This window comes from Aythya marila (genome assembly GCF_965140915.1).
Source record: "Aythya marila genome assembly, chromosome: 16".
NCBI classification, from domain to species: Eukaryota; Metazoa; Chordata; class Aves; order Anseriformes; family Anatidae; genus Aythya; species Aythya marila.
In genome coordinates, this window is record NC_139057.1 from 13,026,079 (window position 1) to 13,046,415 (window position 20,337).

At 52.1% G+C, this 20,337-nt stretch overlaps 1 protein-coding gene across 1 annotated transcript in view; it reads left to right on the top strand.

Annotated features, from left to right (window-relative positions):
- Nucleotides 1-1,573: 1,573 nt before the first annotated feature.
- Nucleotides 1,574-20,337, top strand: part of TOX2 (TOX high mobility group box family member 2) — a 129,998-nt gene continuing 111,234 nt past the window's right edge. The window contains exon 1 of the mRNA XM_082773589.1: nucleotides 1,574-1,716. Within this exon, the coding sequence (XP_082629715.1) occupies nucleotides 1,615-1,716 (102 nt within the window). The 5' untranslated portion in view covers nucleotides 1,574-1,614. The remainder of the gene's footprint in view (nucleotides 1,717-20,337) is intronic.

Consider the following 20,337-nt stretch of genomic DNA (forward strand, 5'->3'; position numbering starts at 1 on the left):
ACCGTACTTGGGAGGGTTGTACAAAAATAACGAAGCCCAGAATTTGACATGACTGAGCAGTGTTTGCTGAAACACAGAGGAAAGGCAGCCCTTTCTGGATGTGTGCAAACTGGGAAAAGCACGGATCAGCTGAATGCAGATCAGCAAAGCGGTTACACAGAACATCGTGCGTCGCCTTTGACCAGGAGGAGACCTGGGAGCAGTTTGCCTCGTGGAGAACTCCCACAAACCGACCTGCCAGACACAGAAGGACCAATGCTTCTTCAGGAAAATCATATTGTTTGGAAGAATAATAATAAAAGTAAAGTAGTTGTTGTGCCCAAATCGATTTTTATCCTCAGATCCTTTTTATCCACCATCAGGACGGCTAAAATCTTGTTTTTAATTTAAATGAGAGCCGTGATTTTTACATAATCACTGGATTCCTGGAGCTGGCATTCCCTCGAAATGCCAACCTGCATCCCCACTCCTGAATTTGGCAGGAACGGGAGATACTGCTGCAGTGAAGGAGCCTTGTGGAAGAGTCCTGTATTTATGTAGCAGTTTTCCAGCTACAGACAGAGCAGGGCTGCCCAGTCCTGCAGGGTGCAAGTTGCAACTGTGCCTTCGTAGTCATGATGTTTAAAAAAAAAATAAAAGGAGGCCTTTTGCACCAAAAATTTGCCAGAAAAGTGTCTCTTTCACCTCTGTCCTAGCCGTCTGCGAGCTCACGGAGGGCTTACGGCAACTCGGTGTCTCTGGGAGCAGCATCCCATCCCGCACCAGCTCGGTCGATGATGTTGGGTTGTCCTGGGCTGGTTTCCTAAGGGAGCTGCTGGGGGATGTTTGGGGTCCCGGGGCCGCTCTGCGCTGCGAGCCACCGCCGGGGACAGTCGGGGGGAGGCCGGGGGGAGGCAGGAGGGAGGCCGAGAGGTGCGGGGGGAGAAGGGAGGCCGGTGGCCGTCGGTCTCCAGGCCCCGGGGAGCCGGGGCTGAGCGGGGTTCGTGGACGGGAGGGAGCGCGGGGGGGGCGCGGAGCTTTCGGGAGCGAGCTCTCCGCTTTGGGGTCGTGCCGAGCCGGGCCGGGAGGCGTCCTTCTGCCAGGGGGATTTTGGGAGGGGGGGGACACCCGAGTGCTGCGGGGCAGGGGGAGGCTGCGGGCACCATCCCGCGCCCGGCCCGGCAGCAGGGCTGCGATGCTCCAAGCGGGGCGCGCTCCCAAACCTCCGGGCACAGCGTGGGGGGGGGGGGGTCGCACCTTTACAGCGCCCCCTCCTCCCCAATCCCCCACCCCGGCGGGGACGCGGTGAGGGGGCGAGAGGGGAACAACCCCAGCTCCAACCCTTTTCATTTTTTTTTTTATTTTTTTCCAGCCGTCCCAGCTCCGGCCGGCAGGAGAGGAGGAGGAGGAGGAGGGTGGGGGGGCAGCCGCCGCCCGGCCCCGCCGCGAACAATAGCGGCCCCGGAGCGGGGCGGTGCGGAGCGGGGCGGGCCGGGGGCCGCCGCCCGCCCCCCCCCGCCGCCGCCGCCGCCGCCTCCCGCCCTCTCCCCGCCCCCCGCGCCAGAGGCACCGCCGCCGCCGCAGCCGGGTCCATGCCCGCTGGAGCCCCCGCCTGCCGCCGCCCGCAGCCCCGGCATGGACGTTAGGTTTTACCCCTCCGCCCCCACCGCCGTGGGTTCCCTGCCCGGCGCTGACCCCCCCTGCTTGGGGCCGCTGGATTATTATCACTGCAACAAGGTAAAGGGGTCGGGGTGAATGAGGATGGGGGGGGAGCGCGCACAGGGACACGCACACGCGCGGGGATCGTGGGGCTGCTCCGGAGCGTCCCGCCGAGGTCCCGCAACTTCTCGCCGGGTGGGTGGAAAAAGTGCTGGCGGCGGCGGGAGGGAATTTTAAAAGTGGCCGGGAAGCGGCGAGGAGAGCGGAGGCTGCCGCCCGCTTCGCTTCGCTTCGCTTCGCCCCGGGGTCGCCGCGGAGGAGGCGCCCGGAGCCGCTGCCTGCTGCGAGCGGCACCGCCGGGAGGGGAGCGCTCGGGGCCGTGCGGGGCTCTGCGGGGCTCTGCGGGGCTCTGCGGGGCGGCCGGGGGAGGGGGGTGTATGGGGGGGTACGGGGGGGAGCGGTTGCTTTCGTTGGTTTGGGAGCGATCGGGTTTGGGTTCGTGTTTTCCCTGCGGGAGGGTTTCTCTCGGAGCGGTTCACGGGCTGCTTGCTGTTGTCGGGCACTTTGCGGGGTTTTCGGAGCGGGCTACGCGGGAGCGGGGCCGCCGCTGGCTGCGGGGCTGAGCTGGGGGGGTCCGGAGCTGCCCCCCCGGCCCCGCGCTCCCTGCGCGCCCCGCGCCGCGGGTGCCGTTTTCCCGCAGCCTCGAGAGGGATCCGCGGGGGGAGTGAGGGTGGGGGGACGTTGGAGAGCGCTGGAGGAGCCCTAGGAAATATCCTGCAGCCGGGAGAAGGCGAAGGGAAGGGGCCAGGGTGCTGGGCGGGGGGGATGCGGAGTTCTCCGCCAGGACCGCCGGCCGGGTGCCGAGGAGAAGAGCAACAAAGCCGGGGGGCGCAGAGCCGATCGGAGGGAGGGTCCCGGCCTGAGCCCCCAGTGCCTGCGTCCTGGCGGGTTAAATCCCAGGAATCACCCCGAAAAAAGTTAATAAAGGGAGAAAGGCTCCTGCGGCGGGACCGCAGCCGAGGGTGCCCTCGGCTCATCTCGCTGTTGTGCTACTTCAGGATCGGACTCTTTGTGAAGAAGCAGAAGGAAAGCTGGGTGGCTTCCCCGCTGCAGCGAATTCATCTTCATGCGTCGGGATGTGTATTTAACCGTGCTCTGTCACTGGGGTTATTTGTCTCTATTTATTAAGTTGGAGTAAACCTAATAGTTCTCATTTATTTTGAGATGCTTGATTATCCTGAAAGGAAACAACTTAAATTGATTTCTTCTGTATCCGCGTACTGCTAGTTTCAAACTGTTTTATTATCACTGCCGTTGCTCTTAAAATGCTAAATATGCTCTCACAACACTAACGAGAGCCGGGCCCCCTGGGAGCAGGTTATCCGTGCTGCTGAGACGTCAGCCGATACAGTGTGCGAACGCTGGAGATCCGGGATCAAATACACGAGCTTGTGCCTCTGAGATCTGCGGCCACCCCCAAATCCTGCAGGCTTTAGGAACTCGATTTTACCAAGAAGTTTTGAGATGTGAATACAGTTTAGTTTACGTTCTGGTGTTCTTCCCTGAGGTCGGGCAGGCAGCACTGGAGCAGGCCTGTGGCACGGGGCTGCCCCATCCTGGTGTCCCCCCAACATCTCCTGCCCGAGCCTTGGGGAGCGTGGGCTCATCCATGGCCTGAATCCCTGAGATTAGTCCCGGATTAGTCCCAATCGATCCGCGCGTGCTTGCTCGTGCGTGTGGCAGGAGAGGCATCGTGGGGCCGTGCACGGGGAGGCTGGAGGAAGCCTCGTCCCCGGGGCTCCAGCCAGTGCAGCCGGCACACCGGGAGACGGGTCAGCGCTGGTGCGGGCGCGGGTGGATGGGACACTGGAGAGGAGCACCCAAGGTACTGACCACTGCCACCAGATGCTGCTGTTGTCACTGCTACAGAGGATCTTAAGACAGCGGGAGGAAGAAAGGAAGCGACTTACCCTTTTCCGATATTCAGAGTGCTCTTTTTTTTTTCTTTCTTTCTTTCTCTTTTTCTGAGTTATCAAATGTCATTTGCTTATGCGCAGCGGTGCACGTTTGTCTGCGGGATGAGGCTGCTGGAACGGAGCCAGAGACGAAGCGGGTTGACTTTGTGCTCTCGACCGAGCGCAGGTCTGGCAGTCCCAGTGCCGAGGGGCGGTGGTGCCGCCTTTATCGCCTGCTGTGCCTGCAGCCTTCGCTCCAGAGAGCTTGTAGGGCCACTGCAGGCTGCATACGCCCACCGGCACGCTCTCACCTCGTGCCCGTTGCAGCAAGTGCTGTCTGAGCACACGCACATCCTTGGAGCCGTGCGGGACCTTCAGCGAAGCTCCAAAAACTCCTGCCGGTCCCTACCCCTGAGCTCCTGCTCCGTGCTGGTGTCTCGGCCTGGAGCCGGGCTGAATAAGACGTTGTCTGCCTCGAAACATCTCCACTTGTAAAATTCCATTGAGAAGGAGAGAGTGAAGTGGGAAACTGAGGAGTTCTCATAGAGGACTGTATGAAATCGTGGGCTCTGCTCTATCCCGAGAGCAGAGCAGCACCGCCGCGCAGTGCTTTTGGCCCCGGAGCGTGCCGGCAGGATCCCTGCTGAGCTGGGGCGATGCTGTGGGAGTGAGGCGGGGTTTATGGAGGGGCTTCAAAGCCCTCTGATTTAAAGCACTTGTCTTGTTTGGGTTCAGCTTTTTACTCCCGATGGGCTGCTGTGTTTATTCGTTTGTTTAGGGAATGCCGGGAGGCTGTGTGCAGTGTCGCTGCCTGTAAATAACTTGCCCGGAGCCGGCAGGCGCTTTGCCCAGAGGCAGGGAGCTCGCAGGGAGCTGCGCTGTAGCCCAGAGCATCCCGAGACGTTAACAGAATTGTTTTGTGTGCTTGTTGAATGTGAAATTGTTACCGTGAGATTTCCGATCTCATTCACGCGCTGCAGCAAGCCACGATTTCTCTTTGCAGCTACGGAGGTGCCTGTAAAGTGCCAGAATTTCCATTTTTAATGGACAAGGGATGTTTAAAGGGATAATGAAATGGGGAGTGTGCATCCAACCAAGGCCTCCCCAGGGGTTGCATTTTCACCCTTCCTCTCACCACCCTTTGTTCCCCTCATAGGGGCAGCCAAAATGCCACTGCCTACCTGCAGCGTGTGCTGGAGTCCGACCCCAGGGCGCATGGGGTGAAAGGCTGCACACCCTGGATAGAAAGTGGGGTGGAAAGGAGCCTCTTCACCCGCATTTGACGAGGAGTTTTTATGCTCTGGGCATGTTGGAAAGCTGGGGAGCCCTTCTGCTACCAAGTCTCAATCTCAGGTGACCCACTTGGAGCATCCTGCCCTGCTGGAGGCCGTGGTGTGTGTGAAGAGGAGCAAACCCCAAACTTCCCAGAGCCCGGTGCCGCTGGAGGGAGGATTGATGCTCCTCATCTGGTGTTTTAGGATTGTACTGGGTGCCAGGCTCAGCCTGGTGTATGGAGGCGATAACGGAGTGAAAGCTTCCCTAGAGCACATAGCAGTGAGCGTTTTCCACACCAGGATGCCAGCCCCTTCCCGTGGGCTGGAACCAGGCCCCACTCTTTTGTTGGGACCATTTCAGTGTCAGGTTGTGCCTCTGCAGCAGCTGCAAAGGGCTGGGGAGGTTCAGCTCAAAGTGATGCCATCTCCAAAAGGAGCCCTCATCAGAGCCACACCAGCCGTGGCTATCAGCTATCTGGTGCACCTACCTCTGTTCCAGGTTCCCCTTTTAAATCTGGGTCTAAAGCCCCTTTTTGCATCTCCATTTTTCCTGTGACGTTGGTACCAGCTGCAGATCTGCCTCCTGCTCCCTGCCTGGGGTGGTGAAGCTTTGCTGGGGCCAGGCTGGTGCCTGGGTGCTGCGGTGGTGTTACAAGGGCAAGGCGGTGTGGTTGTGCACCACGTACGCGTCAGGCCCCAGTGGGATGTCTTCACCTCCCTCCGGTTGCTTTGTGAAAAGTTGGAGATCTTTCCCACTTTGAATCTAGGGAGACCTTTTGCATTTGTGGTTCACAAGAAGTAAACCATGGGGAAAAAAAAAAAAAAAGGAAAAAAATGCAGTCTAGTAATGTAGGGGCTCATCCTGCTCCTAGCAGAGCCGCTGCGACAGTATCTAGTATGCTAGCTGAATTATTAGCATGCAAGGATTTCTGAGACCTTGAATTGGGTGTAGGTAAGTATGAGGGAGAGGTTTTTGTTCGCAGTCTGGGCCAAATCACTTCTGTGAGGGAGGCGTGCAGCAGGGATCCTGCCTGAGCGAGGTGTGTGCAGCACTGCCGTGCTGCCGTGTGCGAGGAGGGGTCCTGGGCAAACGTGGAGCAAATCTGGGGAGTGAATCAACATCTCCCTCTTGGATTTAAGTACAAATTCTTAGTTGCTTCTGGTGTTTTGTTGATCAAGCTTGGTTAGCACGATGCTAGATTTCCACTTAGGCCAATGATTGATGGGGGGAGGAGCAGGACCCAGCCTGGATCTCTGCTGTGACACTGGGAATGCCCATGGTCCTCAGGAACCCTGGCATCTCACAGAGAGCCATTAACCCTGTAGCATATCTGCAAGAATCAACAGCACGGCCAAAACCTGTCCTGGATCTTTCTGACAGGGCTCTGTCGCTCTGCAGCTTCAAACAACCCTGTGCCTTGCCTCTTCGGCTGATAAATGGAGAGAAACTATTTTGCCGATACACCGTCATAAATTATGGATAACTAAAATCCGCTAGTCATGCGATGGGTATTAATCTGCAACCAAGGCTCTCTTCTTCTTTTAAGAACCCTTCAGAAATGGGATGTGAGCTGCTGCTCTGAGCCCGGGTCGATGCAATGAATACATCGCTGCGGAACATTCTGTTTTGGTTTGACTTTTACTGTAACTTGTAAATTGCAGCGATAAACATGGTCCCTTTTTCCCTGTTCCAGAACTGCTTTGCCATGCTGGAAGATAAAATATATTCTTTTCCTCTTTACTTTCTAAGCCAACTCCGTTTTTGAAGTAGAAAATCTTTCTTTGGAGATGGAGGATTTTGGATGGGGAACAAAGCCCTGCAAACTTTTAATTTGGGGCCCATTTTATTCTCATTTGGCAGGCAGCTCCTGCTGATTTGCAAAATGTGGATTTTAGGTCCCGAGTATGGGCAAGGGCTTTCTCTGAATAGTGTTTGAGCCACTTGGTGGGACAACCCTGCTTTCTCCAGAGCAATCTTTGATGGTTTGCAGTACAGAAAGCGTTTGAAGCTTCATTTTGCCTTGGGCTTTAAGTCCAGGATTCGGAGCTGAATAATGAATGTCCGTCCATTCACAGAAATTGTTGTCCTATGTGTAAGCGCAGAGGGAAGGCTTTAATCTGGTTGTTCTTGGAATAACTGAGATATTTTGAAGACCGGTCTGGCTTGTGTACAGCAACATGTTTGTAAGGCTTAGTTGTGAATAACACTGTTAAGGGCCTGATCCATGAAAGTCCCCATAGAACAAGAAGCATCAAGAGTCTGAAAATTCAGGATCAAAATCTCGCTAGTTTCTTTGATCTTTTTATGATGCTTCAGATCAATTATAAACATTGTCCTTTAAATCGTGGCATGTTACACATCCATAACCACGGTGTAAATTCATGAATTGCTCTGGACTTGGTCCGTACCTCTGAGCTTGCAGCAGGCACAGGGATTGGCTTTATACATCCATAATGGGGAACCTGTTTCTGCTGGGAAATCGTATTTTCTGTGTATTTGGGACGGAGCATCCCATGGTCATGCAGCGCAGGGCTGCTGCTGGCCCCGGTGGTGGGAGGCAGGGTGCCGGCAGCCCTCGCGGAGCTCCTGTGGGGCTCTGCTCCAGCTGGTTGCAAGGATGGGTGTCTCTAGCTCGCTGCCTGGCGGTTGTCATTGTGGTATTTCTGCCGCATTTCAAGAAAAAACTCAGGTTTTGTTCTGCCTTCGTGTGGCACCGCTCTACCACCAGGCGTAGGGAGCTGGAGGTGAGGACCCTGCTGCCCCAGGGCGTGATATTGCCCCTCGGTGCTGAACTTCCCCTATTACCTTTGTGCTCATCCTACTAATTTATTTTTTTGTTTAACAAAATGAGCTCTAAATGCTTTTACCATAAGTTGGGTTATATCTTTCAGTGTAAATGAAGCATATAATTGTGTTTTCCTAACAGCTCTACATTAAAATTAAGTTATTGTACTGCTAATGTGTTTTCCTTGACAATTTTCCATCCAGAGAGTGCAAAGCTTCTGTTTGAAGCTGTTGCATACCGTGTTCCCAGTCTCTTCCTAGTATTTTATTCTGCATTTCTAAAGCCGGGGTGAAGTGTTAGCACGATTCCAGCTTTGGTGCCATTGACTCCTAATTGGAGGCTTGAACTCAAATGTTCGACCTTCATGATTTTCCGTATGCGTTTCCATATGATTAAAGCTTATGATGGGGACACAGGGCTCAGCTGCAGCAGGGAGGGGGAATCTTGCAACAAAACTTACTGAAACAAACCCTAATCACACCACTTTCCACTAAAAAAAAGTGTTTGAAAACTGTGCAGGATTGCTTGGCTTTGCACTCATGCGGCCAGGTTTAAATATTTTAATCATCCACATCCCCCTCTCCTGCTTCTTTCTATTGTTTCCTTGTGATGGTTTTGTTCTGATGGATGCCATTTCTTCTTTGAAAAATGGCACTGGCTGCTGCGTCGCCTGCAGGCGAAATCTTTGCATTATGCCACAGAATCTCTCCTCCACCGTAATCTCGTGCATAGATTGGTTGACCTCTGCAGATATAATTAAATCTCTTCCTGACGACTGTGCGATTTCAGCCCAGCTCTGTGGCCAGCGCGTCTGTTAGCTAAGTGTTAAATTAGGGCCCTCTACCCGTAATTGTTATTCTGGAAAGACGATTTGAGAGTCGGCTGGTGCTGGTGGCTGCACGCAGCTTCGGAGGAGCCTTATCGGAGGAAATGGGGTGACTCTGGGGCTGAGGCAACTGCTTGACCTCTAATTATAGCCTAGTCACTGGGGGCTGCCTTGCACGACTGTTTAGAATGGAGATTTTTACATATACATACACGTATATATTTCTGTTGGTTTAAACACCTGGTCACTTGCTCTCATGGTGCAGTTTTTCTGCATTTCTGTTGAGCTCCTAACCGGGCAGGGGCCAGGAGAGGGAGGTGGCGGGGTGGGACCTGTTCCCAGGCAGGGTGGGAGCGAGGAGCACTCCTTTATCAGGTTAGCTGGATCACATTAGCAGGTTTTCTTCCCACAAAACCGACCGATGACTCAGAGTTTCCATTCCCGTCTGGATTCATCCGGAGGCTCCGTCCCCTTTCTCTGTCTGTGTGCACATCGCGCTCTTCCTCTGCTCTCCCCTTCAGAGCAGACCATCCTCTTCCTCCGCATCCCCTTTTGTTTGCAGGGTGGAGCCTGCACGCTCGTGTGCTTGTGGTCAGAGCTGTGAGATAAGGGCTGTGTTGTGGCTCGGCTGTTTTGCCTGGTGAAAACTGCCCTTGGCCTCCATTTCCAGAAGCAGCGGGCTATTTTGGGGTACCTGAAGGGTTTGGGGGTTCTTGTGAAGGCCTCAGGTCACCCCAAGCACTGAGAAGATCCAGGTCTTGGAAGAGGGGCATGCGGAGCACGAGGCTCCCCAAAAGGCTACTTTCTCCCAGAGGTGTGGAGCTCCACTTTAACACCTCTGAAAGGGTTCCATGCAAGTGGAATTAAGACTTCCCATTTCATCGGTTACTGAACCCTAAACCAAAGGTAAACCTTGTCAAAAAAAATAAATAAAGAAAACTATTTAAATGTGTTCTGTGTCTCTCATCTTTCATTGGCACTGGGAGCACTGCGCTGGTCGGGATGAGCTTGTCCTGGGGGAGCAGCCCCTTGGGGGGCGTTTTTAGGGAGTCTCAGGAACTTGGTGTCAAGTCCCTGGCATCAGAAGGGGGCAGCGTGTACCCCAGGGCCCTTCACGGAACAGAAATTTGGGCAGCATAGACACGACTTCAGGAAATTTTTATGGGAAATTTTGCATGGAGACACTTAATTGAATTATCTTGGTCTGCCCCAGCTCATGCAGTGGGTGCAGAAAGTGCTTGGATGTCACCTGAAGAAGAAAAAGCAGAAATGCTGTGGCGGGGTGGGGGTGGGGGGGGTGGGGAAACGTGAACCAGAGAAGCTGGGGTCTGTTGTAGCTCCGGGAAGCATTTGTGCCTCCTGGTGGGATCCTGCCCTGTTTGTCGGCGTTCAGCCCGGGGAGGCAACATTTTCCCCTGATGCGTTATCTTGTCTCTAAATAGCATTCAAAGGAGAAGAAGAATGTGCTGTTAAAAATACCAAACTTTGGGGAATGGCTGGCAGACTTTACTGCTGATAAGCATTGTTGATTGAAGATCAAACGGCCCTTGAAAGCAGAAGAAAAACCTTCCAGCAGAGCCATGGATCTGACCCTGCAGCCAGACAGTGAGGTCACCCGGGCTTCAATCTGTGTATATTTAGGAACCTGCACTGGAATTATGGTCTGGTCTCCTCTACCCCAGACGGATTTTGGCGACATGGTGGTTTTAAACCTGATAAATCTGCTAAAGCTGAGAACAACATTTATTAGATGCCAAGAAAACCAGAGTCATGTTTTCATTATTAAGTGGTAGGTTATTTTTTTTTTTTTTGGTTTTCCCTTACGATAAAAAGTCTGCCCAGAAGGAAAGGCTGCAGGTCACAAAGGGAACCAAAGACAAGTGGCATGTGCTTTTTTATTAATTGACAACCTGCATTTCTGTGTCAAGGTGGCAAATTAATTGTGGGTGGCTGTCTGTTTGCAAACGAGGGAGTTCTACCATGCCTGTGCAAATCCACACGTGGAGTCTTTAACTACCTGATTTAAGTCAGACCAGTGTGTAGGCTTTTTGAGAACAATTTTAAAACAGTTTTTTTCTGCTCTTTGGTTTTGGAGAGGGGAAAAATGTTATCAAAATGGTCTGTTGAGCTTCATAAGCTTGCAGCAATTTAAGTAAGGCAGTCGGCATGTAGTGAGCTTCTTTTGGGGGGGGCAGCGGTGGTGCACACCCTGGTAGGGATACCAAATTTGTGAGGGTACAAATGAGACAAAGATGTGCTTAAAAACATAAAATATAGGTTGGAAGGGACCTCCAGAAGTGTATTTAAAATAATTCCAGTGGCACCTTCCACTACTGAGATGGCAAAAGAAGAAAACATCCACATCCAGCCCATACCTCCTGAGAGCCTTGGGATGCAGGGCTGATACAGTGAGAATCCTGCTGGTGATGGCTGCAATACGATGCTAAATTGCAAGGTTGCAATAGAAAGGGCTTTAGTTAGAATTAATAAAATGTGAAGTGCCTCCTTCCTTGGAAAACAAGCAATATTGACTGAGATTTCGAAACACATCTTGAAGGAGCAGGCATCCAGGTTGCAGACTCCAGAGGTGCCTCTAGCATCCTTTCCCTAAAAGTGTTACTATTTGTATTGCCGTGGAGGATTTCATTTCATTTTGGTGGCTGGAAAGGTCACAGTGAGAGAGTTTGGGAGGAAATTAGTGACGAGCTAGAAACAAGGGCAGCCTAGTACAGAACTGTGCCGCTTCTCCCACTTGCAGCTTGCGTGGCACCGTGATGCCGCCCCGTGTGTGTGACTGCTGATGCTGCAGGCTCTGCTGGAGTCACGCAAAGTCCCTTTGTAATATTCCAGCCGCGTCCAGCTGGACTGAAAGCCCGTCTTCATCGTGGTGTTGGTGATATCTAGGGGCTGCCTTCCTGAATGTGAGCTGCTGCACACTAAACAAATGTTGAACATGCCCAATTTCAGGTACAACTGTTGGGCACTTCATAAGCTCCCTGGCCAGAGAGGGAGTATGGTTTTGCAGGAAACACAGGGAGGCTCTACAAGTAAAGATGTGGTATTCATTGTCGAAATAAGATTGTTGCAGAACAAGCAAATCCAAGTGTATCGTGGAAACATTTCTGCTGTGAACTGTGCTTGATTCATTTTAAGTTCTGTCCAGAACTGTCCTCCATGTGAAGCCGAAGATCTGCTTCCTGGCTGCTGAACAGCACTGCTTAAAGCCAGGTATCTGGGAAACGTGGATTTCAACATCCTTTTGTTTTGTGGAGGTGTCTTACGATGTTCTGAAACTCATCTGGAGCTTCTTGTTTGCTCCCAAAGTTGGAAATTGTGGGCAGCATGTTGGGACTGCCAAAATCCCGCTCAGATAAGAAGAGCGAGCTCCTGTATCTAGGGCTTGTGTCACTGTCATCGTGCCATGAGCGTGGGGATGGTGCCAGCCTGGGAGGGATCCTCTGCTTGGCAAAACCAGGTCTCAAAAGCAGGCTGCCTCTTTGCTTAGCGCAGTTACAGCTGGAAGGATGTGGGATGTGGAGATTTCTGAAGATCTGCTGCGCCTTGTCCCACCACTAGATCATGGTACCAGAGCACTGAGGGACCAGAGATCCTCTGGTGCTGTGAAATGGGGCTGGTGGCTGACATCCTGCCCTCTGAGCATGGCTGTGGGCATCTCAGCTGCTCCCAGTGGCGGTGTAGCACAGACAGGGACTAGCTGGGCCACCCAAAACTGGTGGCCTTGTCCCTTTGGCCACATATGGAGATGCTGGAGGAGCCAACAGGGAGACCCAGCTTCCTTTGTGCTGTGCTTGTTTGGAGGTAAATTCAAGGTCAAACAGTACTAATTCAGCACCACCCAGGCTGAATTGGCTTTAAATTTACAACGTGAAGCATTCAGCATGGTTGGATGCTGAGCCTTTCCGAGCACAGCTCCTGCAGGTGGAGGTGCTTCTCCCGATGCAGCGGCAGAGCCAGGCCATGAGTGTGTTGTGTCCTTGCCTGAGCATCGCTGAGCTCCACAATTGGTGTCTGCAGGGCTGAGGCAGCTCAGCAGGAGCTGCTTAGACCTCACAGCTTGGGGCCCTGCATGAGAGCATTTTCCCTTTGCTGTGTTTAAGTGGCGCAAGCTTGAGCGGAGCGCCGTAACGAAGCACAAAGCTTAGTCCGAGCGGGTGGGAGGGAGGTGAAAAAGGGAAAGCTTAATTCCCTGCTCATCTGTGCTGCAAATTCCCTTTGGGGAGGTTTCCTCTCTTCCTCCCTGTTGTCCAAGTGTTTCTTCTGTTACATGTGTTATTTTTTTCTTTAGCCTGGGGGCTGCCGCGAGAGGTGCCTCTTTGCTCTGCCGCCTGTTCCTGATGCTTCCTTTCCCTTGCTAATAACAATTGTTTCTGCCAAAATCGCTTGGTGGTGTTATGTAAACCTCGAATCGCAAGCTAACGCTCTGCTCCGGGGGCTCCTACACGTGCCGGATGGGATTCGCACCCGCGCTGACTCCACTGCCTTCGGGCACATCATGCCACGTGTCGCCTTGGCTCAGCATCCCCCCGAGGTGAGTGGCCACCGGCCACGTTATCCACGGCGATCTGAGCCAATACCCCCCTTTTTGCTGGCATTTTCAGTGGGAGGCATGAAAACACCCTGTAAGCCACTCAGGGCTGGGATTTAAACTGTTTTTAGAGCATGGTACCCGCGCATCAGAGCTTGTTCTTGGCACTGGGGTCTCTGTTTCTGCTGGTGGGTTTGCAGCAGAGTTGGCGGGTGCTATGTGCGTGGTTTCTCGCGAGCACCTAAGGTGGATCATTGTATCTCCACCCGGCTACTGCCTGCAGGGCAAAGCCTGGCTGCATGGTCCCTGTGCTTGCTGCCAGCCAGCCGATGGGATTTGAGCTCCTGAGCACCTTCCTGGAGATGTTGGATTCCTACAGAAGTGCTGGATGGGGACCTCTTCTCCTGTGCCAAATTGCATGGGACCTCCTCGGGAGCGTGCACTCTCTCAGTTGCAACCAGTTGTTTACCTGGGAAGTGATGCTAGCAGAGACTTTAATGAATTTCTAAGTGCTTCTTAATGTGATTTGGCAGCCAAAATTGAAGAGAGAGAACCACCATTGCTGTGTGCCCAGCCTCCTCCCCACATACTCCAATGTTTGTGAGAGATTAGAAGGAGATTAAATCCCACAGAACTGGCAGGTGATGCTGATGGATGTTGGGAGGGGATTAGGGTAAATCCATTCCTCCTCCTGATTTAGCTCAAGATTTGAATTCATTGATAAAATTTTCCCAGGTTTCATTTCTGAAACCTCCTCCGAGCTGGTGACTCTGTGGAGGTGTAAATGAAGGCAGAACTTGTCTCTCCTGGCTAATGAATTAACCTTTATCAGGCTGATAATGCTGAAGATAGCTGTGCATCTGTTCCTGTCACAGCATCCAATTAACCCACAGTGCCACAGAGTAGAAGTGCCAAGGGGCTGGCTCCTTGGCAGGAGGTCCAATGCCTTGGTCCCCAGTGGCGTGGCCACGAGTTGTTCTCCATTGATGGATCCAGGTGTGCAGGATGCTGTCAGTGCTCATTGGCAGCTCGAGTCTCAGCCCCAAATGCCATCTGTGGTGGTGGTGGGAGATCGTGAGAGTCGCCACTTCTGCTTCTCTGCATCAGGCATGGTCAAACGAAGTTCTTGAGGAGCTGCTGGGAGTGCAGGGGGTGCTGCTGTGGGGCCTCTGCCACAGAAGAGCTTTATAAACTGGGGCAGTGTGCCATGGGGTTGTTGCTCCTGGAGACCTGCCCTGCCCAAAGCATCTGCAGAAACTGGTGAGGCAGAGAGAGAAAAAACACATCACGCAATGCAACTTCAGCATTTGGGGCTTTTAGAGACGAGTACGTGCCCTGGAGCCCTGTTTGGAGCCCTGACCCTGGGGGTGCTTGTGTGAAGCGGCTTGGCCATCTTGATGCTCCTTGCCACCCACAAACCTCAGCCCTCAGCTTCCCTGCAGAGAAACCACCTCTGTGGTGGCCACGGTGGCAACTTCAGGATGCTTCAGAAGAGAAAACAAGCCTGTGAGCAGCAGGTATCTTCATGCTGCTTGTCAAATCTGATGTTTAAAAATCATGGGGATGCATGTAAAGTGGCACATTAGCCTTTTTGACCAAAGAGGCCAAACGTGCTCATGCAAAGCTTGTCTTGGAAGCTTAGAGAAACTGAGAACATGGTGGCCCCACCATACAAGTTTATGGCAAGTACTCAATGACCCCTCGGTAGCTCTGGAGATATAAGAGCCAGCTGGTGCACCTGGCGTCCATGCCTTGTAGAGCCCGTCCATAACTTGTCCATCCCCTGCTCTCCATAACTTGTATTCCTCACCAAGGCGAGCACTGTTAGTGCAAGCACGGGCCAGGTGCTCTTATCCCAAGTGTAATCTGAAGTTACAGACCTGGTACAGCAGGGCTGAAGGCACGGGGATGATTTGAACAAGTAGTGTGGTGGCGTACAGGATGCAATGACCAGAGCTCTGCGTGGAGCACCTCTGTTTGCTTCCTTGGGGTGTCTTTGGATTTATGGGGCTGTAAGCAGCAATCGCAGTCTCCACCAGAACTGGTGGGATGGGTAGGAAAAATGAAGCCCAGTGGTAAGTCACAGACAGCTGGGAGTACTTCCAAGAACATAATGTTTGGGAGTAATTTAGAAATAATGTCGTTGGAGTTACGCTTTTCTAGAAAGGGAGAAAGAGAGCTTGAAATTAAATATACATTAAACAGAAATTCTTAACTTCGTTAAGCAAGAAGATTTTAAGGGCAGTGTCTTGCAGTTTTTTCATCATGCTGCTGCACAGGCTGGTGTTTGCCAATGAGTACGTCTCCGGGAAGAGCAAGAAGTGCAGTTAAGTTTACCATATGGTGGAGGGTGGAGGAGAATATCTGATATCTTTTTTTTTTTTTTTTTTCTTGTGGTGATGGCAGTTTGTTTACAAAAGAATCACCTTTGTATTTGCTTAGCTTAAACATGAAAATAATTGTTGCCGTAACATCTCTGTAAGAGGAATATTGTTTTAAAGCACTTTGGGGTTACGATAGTTGAGTGCGGAGTGGAGCAGGTAAGCCCCGGTGGGGCTGGTGCTTCAGCTGACAGCTTGACATGGGGATGTGCAGTGCAAGTCTCCACAGGCCAGGTGGGAAATGTGTTTTTTGATGTAATTCTTTATGCTCCTTTCCTTCTCTCCTCCCTCCGCTCACCCCGGGGAGGAGGAGCAGCATCTCGCCCCAGCAAAGTGCTTAAAGCTTTTGTATCTGACAGCGGAGCTCACTGGGAGCAGTGACCTGATATACAGGTCAATGAACCCAAGGAGGAGAAGCGCCAACTCTTGCTTGCATTTGGGGGTTTTCTAGTTTTTGCCTTTTTTTCTAACTCTGCCTAAATGTGACATCTCGTGGTGGGACGAGCAGGAAAGTTCTCACTGCTGCAGCTCTGGGTGTCCGTAACTGCACAAATAGCTGCCGGTGGTGCAGACTGGCCTCCACCCCCAGCAGCCTGTCTGCACGCACAGCCCTGACCACGGGAGGAGGTTTCTGTGCATCCAGGTCCAAGCTGTGTCCAGGAGGCAGCTCTCTGGAGCTGCAGATGCATGCACAGCAAGCCGAGGCCTCAGAGAGTTTGGCACAGGTTGGTTTTCCAGCGGTATCCAATGATGTAATATAGCAAATATTAGGAGAACAACATCTGGTAGCACTGCTGTCTACATGCTCACTGCAAACAAATTTTCAGACCTGTGTAAACATTCGGTTTAGTAACATAATGCTGCGGTAAGAGGCTTGTGCAGTCAAGGCCACCTGCTTGCTTCTTTTCCTTTCCCGTACAGTAACGAGGCCATTTTTAGTTTGGTTTTGTTTTCAGCGCAGTGAGTGACACTTTAAAAGCAACTAAAAGCATTAAAAAGAGAAGTCAAGATCTCTTTGTGCAAAGGTGTCACCGTTCTATTTCGAGCTTCAGGTTGCAGTTGGCTCATTATCTCCAGTTGTAAAACAGGTGGGGATGACTCGGATATCCTGGAGGAGGGCTCAGATCCTGACCGGGTTTGGTGCCAGGTGTGTGCTGCTGGTGCCGGGCTGGGTTCCCCCCGCTGCATGCGGCAGGGCCTCTTTGCTCTTCCCTCTTGTCCCAGTGGGAAACAGCTCTGCGAGGGGTGGTGGGAAGCCGTGAAGTGACTTGGCTGGTGGTGGGAGCTCCTCCAGCCCTTGCCGACGTGGCAGGGAGGTACCCGGAGGGTGCAACCCTGCCCAGCTGCTTCACAGGCAAGTTCGTGGCGAGTCCCAGCCCTGCGCAGGCAGGGGGAGCTCTGCTGGCTTTGCTTGGGGCTGCCGGGGGTGCAAGGCTTTGTCTGAACGTAGGGGACTGCAAAAACTGAGCTGGGGTCTTACTGCAACTACACGTGGTCCAGTTGGCCAGAAGGGATTGCACCAGGCACTGAGCAAACACCAGGTCAAGGATGGTCCTGAAGAAAATGTAACTGAGAAAGTGTGGTTTAGGCTCTCCTTTAGCTCCAGGAGGTCCCATGGGGGTGTAGATGCCAGCAGCCTGCTACAGCTGCGTTACGCAGGGCCTGGTGCAGCCACCAGCGGTTTGCAACAGGCTGCAGCTTTCCATCAGTGCTGCCTTCAGAAAAGGCCCTAAAAGAAATGGGACTGGCCTGGCACCCCTGGTGGGCTGCAAAAGGGGGCCTTAGATGTCAGAGTCCCACCTCCAGACTCCCTGGGTGATTCGCTTGTGATGTATCCTTCGCAAGGCACGTGGTTTATGGCTTTACCAAAATCACCAAAGCTGAAAATTTCATGAATCTTATTCCTTCCTCCCGGTGACTACATGCTTGGTGAAATGTTCACGTTCTTCCTTCCCCTTTCTCTCTCCTCGTGTGAAACGTCCTGCCTCCTCCTCCCAAATGGCCACAAGCGGGGCAGGCACTGCTCCGCGAGCAGCTCCAGGCTTGTGGGCAGTTTTCTGTTCAACATGTCACCTCATTGCCTTTCCTTTTGGATAACTGGGGGAAGAAACCAAAAAAGAAGTTCATCCACTTCCACACTCATCTCATTGGGCCATCTCCACTTGGGGCCCCCAGCACCAGAAGGACGTGGGTCCAGAGGAGGCCATGGAGATGCCCACCCCTCCTGTGAAGAAAGGTTGAGAGAGCTGGGGGTGTTCAGCCTGGAGAGGAGAAGGCTCCAGGGGGAGCTCATCGCAACTTTTCAGTACTTGAAGGGAGCTTTTAAAAAGATGGAGAGCAACTTTTTACTCAGATAGATAATGACAGGGTGAGGGGAATGGTTTTAAAACTAAAAGAGGGGGGATTTTAGCTTAGAGGTTAGGAGGAAATTCTTCCCTCAGAGGGCGGTGAGGCCCTGGCACAGGCTGCCCGGAGAGGCTGTGGGTGCCCCATCCCTGGGGGTGTTCCAGGACAGGTTGGACAAGGCCTTGAACAACCTGGTGCAGTGGGTGGTGTCCCTGCCCGTGGCAGGGGGTTGGAGCTGGGTGGGCTTTGAGGTCCCTTCCAACTGGAGACACTCTTCAATTCTCCGATCTCCCCCACATGGTTGATGGCCAGCCACAGCCCGAGCGGTGCCATCGCCAGGGTCCCCGGTCCCCAGTGTGTAGGTGGTGGCCTGGGCTGGGGTCTCTGTCTGCACCTGGGGATGAAGACAGGTCAGTGTGAAGGCAGGCGATGTTTCTAATGCATCGTTCAAAGGATTGCAGAAATCAGCCCTGGACACCCACTCCTCTGCCATGGCCATACCCAGAGGGGAATTCCTGCCTGGCACAGAGGTGGTGCCAGGCCCCATCCCATGGGCAGTGCCTGGAGCATCCCTTGATGACCTGAAGCCCTCCGTGACAGCCAGGAACTTCTGCTCACATTACCAGCAGCCTGATCTTAAGCATCAGCGGTGCATGTGAATGGGAAAAGGGGGCAGTTCTAGTTCCCCCATGCTTGTTACATTCAATATGAGCAGATTTCATTTAAAAAATAAAATAAAATCTTTAAGCGTGAATCCCAAGAGATGAGTGAGTATAAGTGCTATTAGGAGATTATTGGTCATGCCCAGCTTTGTATAATGAAGCTACCTGCTTTGGGGTACAGCTCCTGGCAGTGCTTAGAGGGGTGCCAGGGCCCCTTTCACCCTTAGGAGGGGTCAGCAGGATTTAAGGGCGCTAATCCAGAGTGCACTGGTGGAGGTGGGGGCATGTCTGGTCCCAGTACTGGTTGAACAGGCTCTGGTTCGATCCCTTTGTATCTCCCACCACCAAGCTTTGATGATGATGAGTGTTTTTTGTGTTTTTCTCCATCAAGACAGTTCTGGCGGTGAATTAAATCATTTTTTTTTTTTCCCAGTATTCACTGTTCTGAGGTAAATTAGAATAGAGCCTTTTCAAACCAGTCCTTTAATAAAGTATTTAGTTAATAGATGATGCACAGCTCACAAAGCTTGTAAGAATCTGACATGGGGTATCATAATATTATGATATTTAACAGCAAAACCTACTGCATTATCAACTTACCTCTACAGCATGGAGAAGGCAACAGCTGAGGCATAAAAACTAATGCTTCAGTATGACAGAGCTAAAATTGAACTTGGCAATTACTGTGTGCATGATTCACAGTATTGTGAAGTGAAGCTACTATATAAATCAGCTCCAGTAATCATAGGGTTTAAAATTAGTCAGTTACTATTAACTCTGCCAGTGTTAGCATATGCTGAAGAATTATAAAAGTGAAAGGTATGGAATATCTGAAGTACAGGTTTAAAGTAAACCACTTGAACAAGCTCCCAGTGGGAGGATTTGAAGTTCATGCAGAAGTGAGGTTTTGGGTACTCTGACAAAGGTTTGTGGAACACATTTAATTGCACATTGCAGCCTAATCTTTTGAATGCTTAACATCCTTTAGAAAGCACCTTTTCATGTTCCCAAGACTTTCACAGTTCACAGAGGGTAAAGTGATGATTGAATTTAATTTTTTCTCCCTTACAGATTATTTTTTTTTCCAGAGCAGCACTATTCAAATACTTTGCAGAGCTCTTCAATGCCAGGCAAAGAAAAAAGGAAACAGCAGGATAATGTTTTAAAATCATTATGGGGAAGTGAAAGGCTGCTCTGAGCACAGCACAGAAATTAGCAACTGCTATGATTGCTAAATTTTTATTCAATGCAAAATTCATGGAATTGGCTGCTATGAAAAAATAGGGGAGTCAAGTTATTTAATGGGATTCTAAATTATGTAGGATGCACAAATATTTTATAGGGGGCTCAGAGCTGCCTGTGTTTCTGTGTGCAAGCAGGACCTGGGAGCAGCTCAGCTGCGGTCAGATGCTTACTTTGTTGTCTGGTCCTGTCCCCTTGCTCCTCTGGTTCATGTTCATGATTTCAGCTTAATTTTTGATATAATGCCGTTTCGGTCTTGGTGACGCATCGCTTTGATGAAGGTACATGGGTGTATACCTCCGAGAGCTTTCGAAGAAGGGCGAGGATGCATCACTGACTTGTGGCAGAGCTTGTGCTCCTGGCTTGAGCCCTGGGCTCCCCATGTTGGGTGGCTGCGGTACCAGGGACCTCGCGCTTTTGGATCCTGGTGTCTTGACTTTCTGTGAGAAGTTTGGCTGAGCTGTGTGTGCTGTGAGTGATGTTAGAGGAGGAGATGGCTTTGTCTGGAGGCAGGCAGCCTGTCCTGGGCTGCTTCCCGCAGGATGCTCCTAGCACATGGCTTCGTCTTGTTCAAGTGCCTCAGCCTGCTGCTGAAAGGCAGCTCCCATCTCTCTTCTCCCTTTCCATGTCTGATGTTGCAGCTGTGACACCAAGGCATGGTGATGTCTGTGTTTTCCTCCC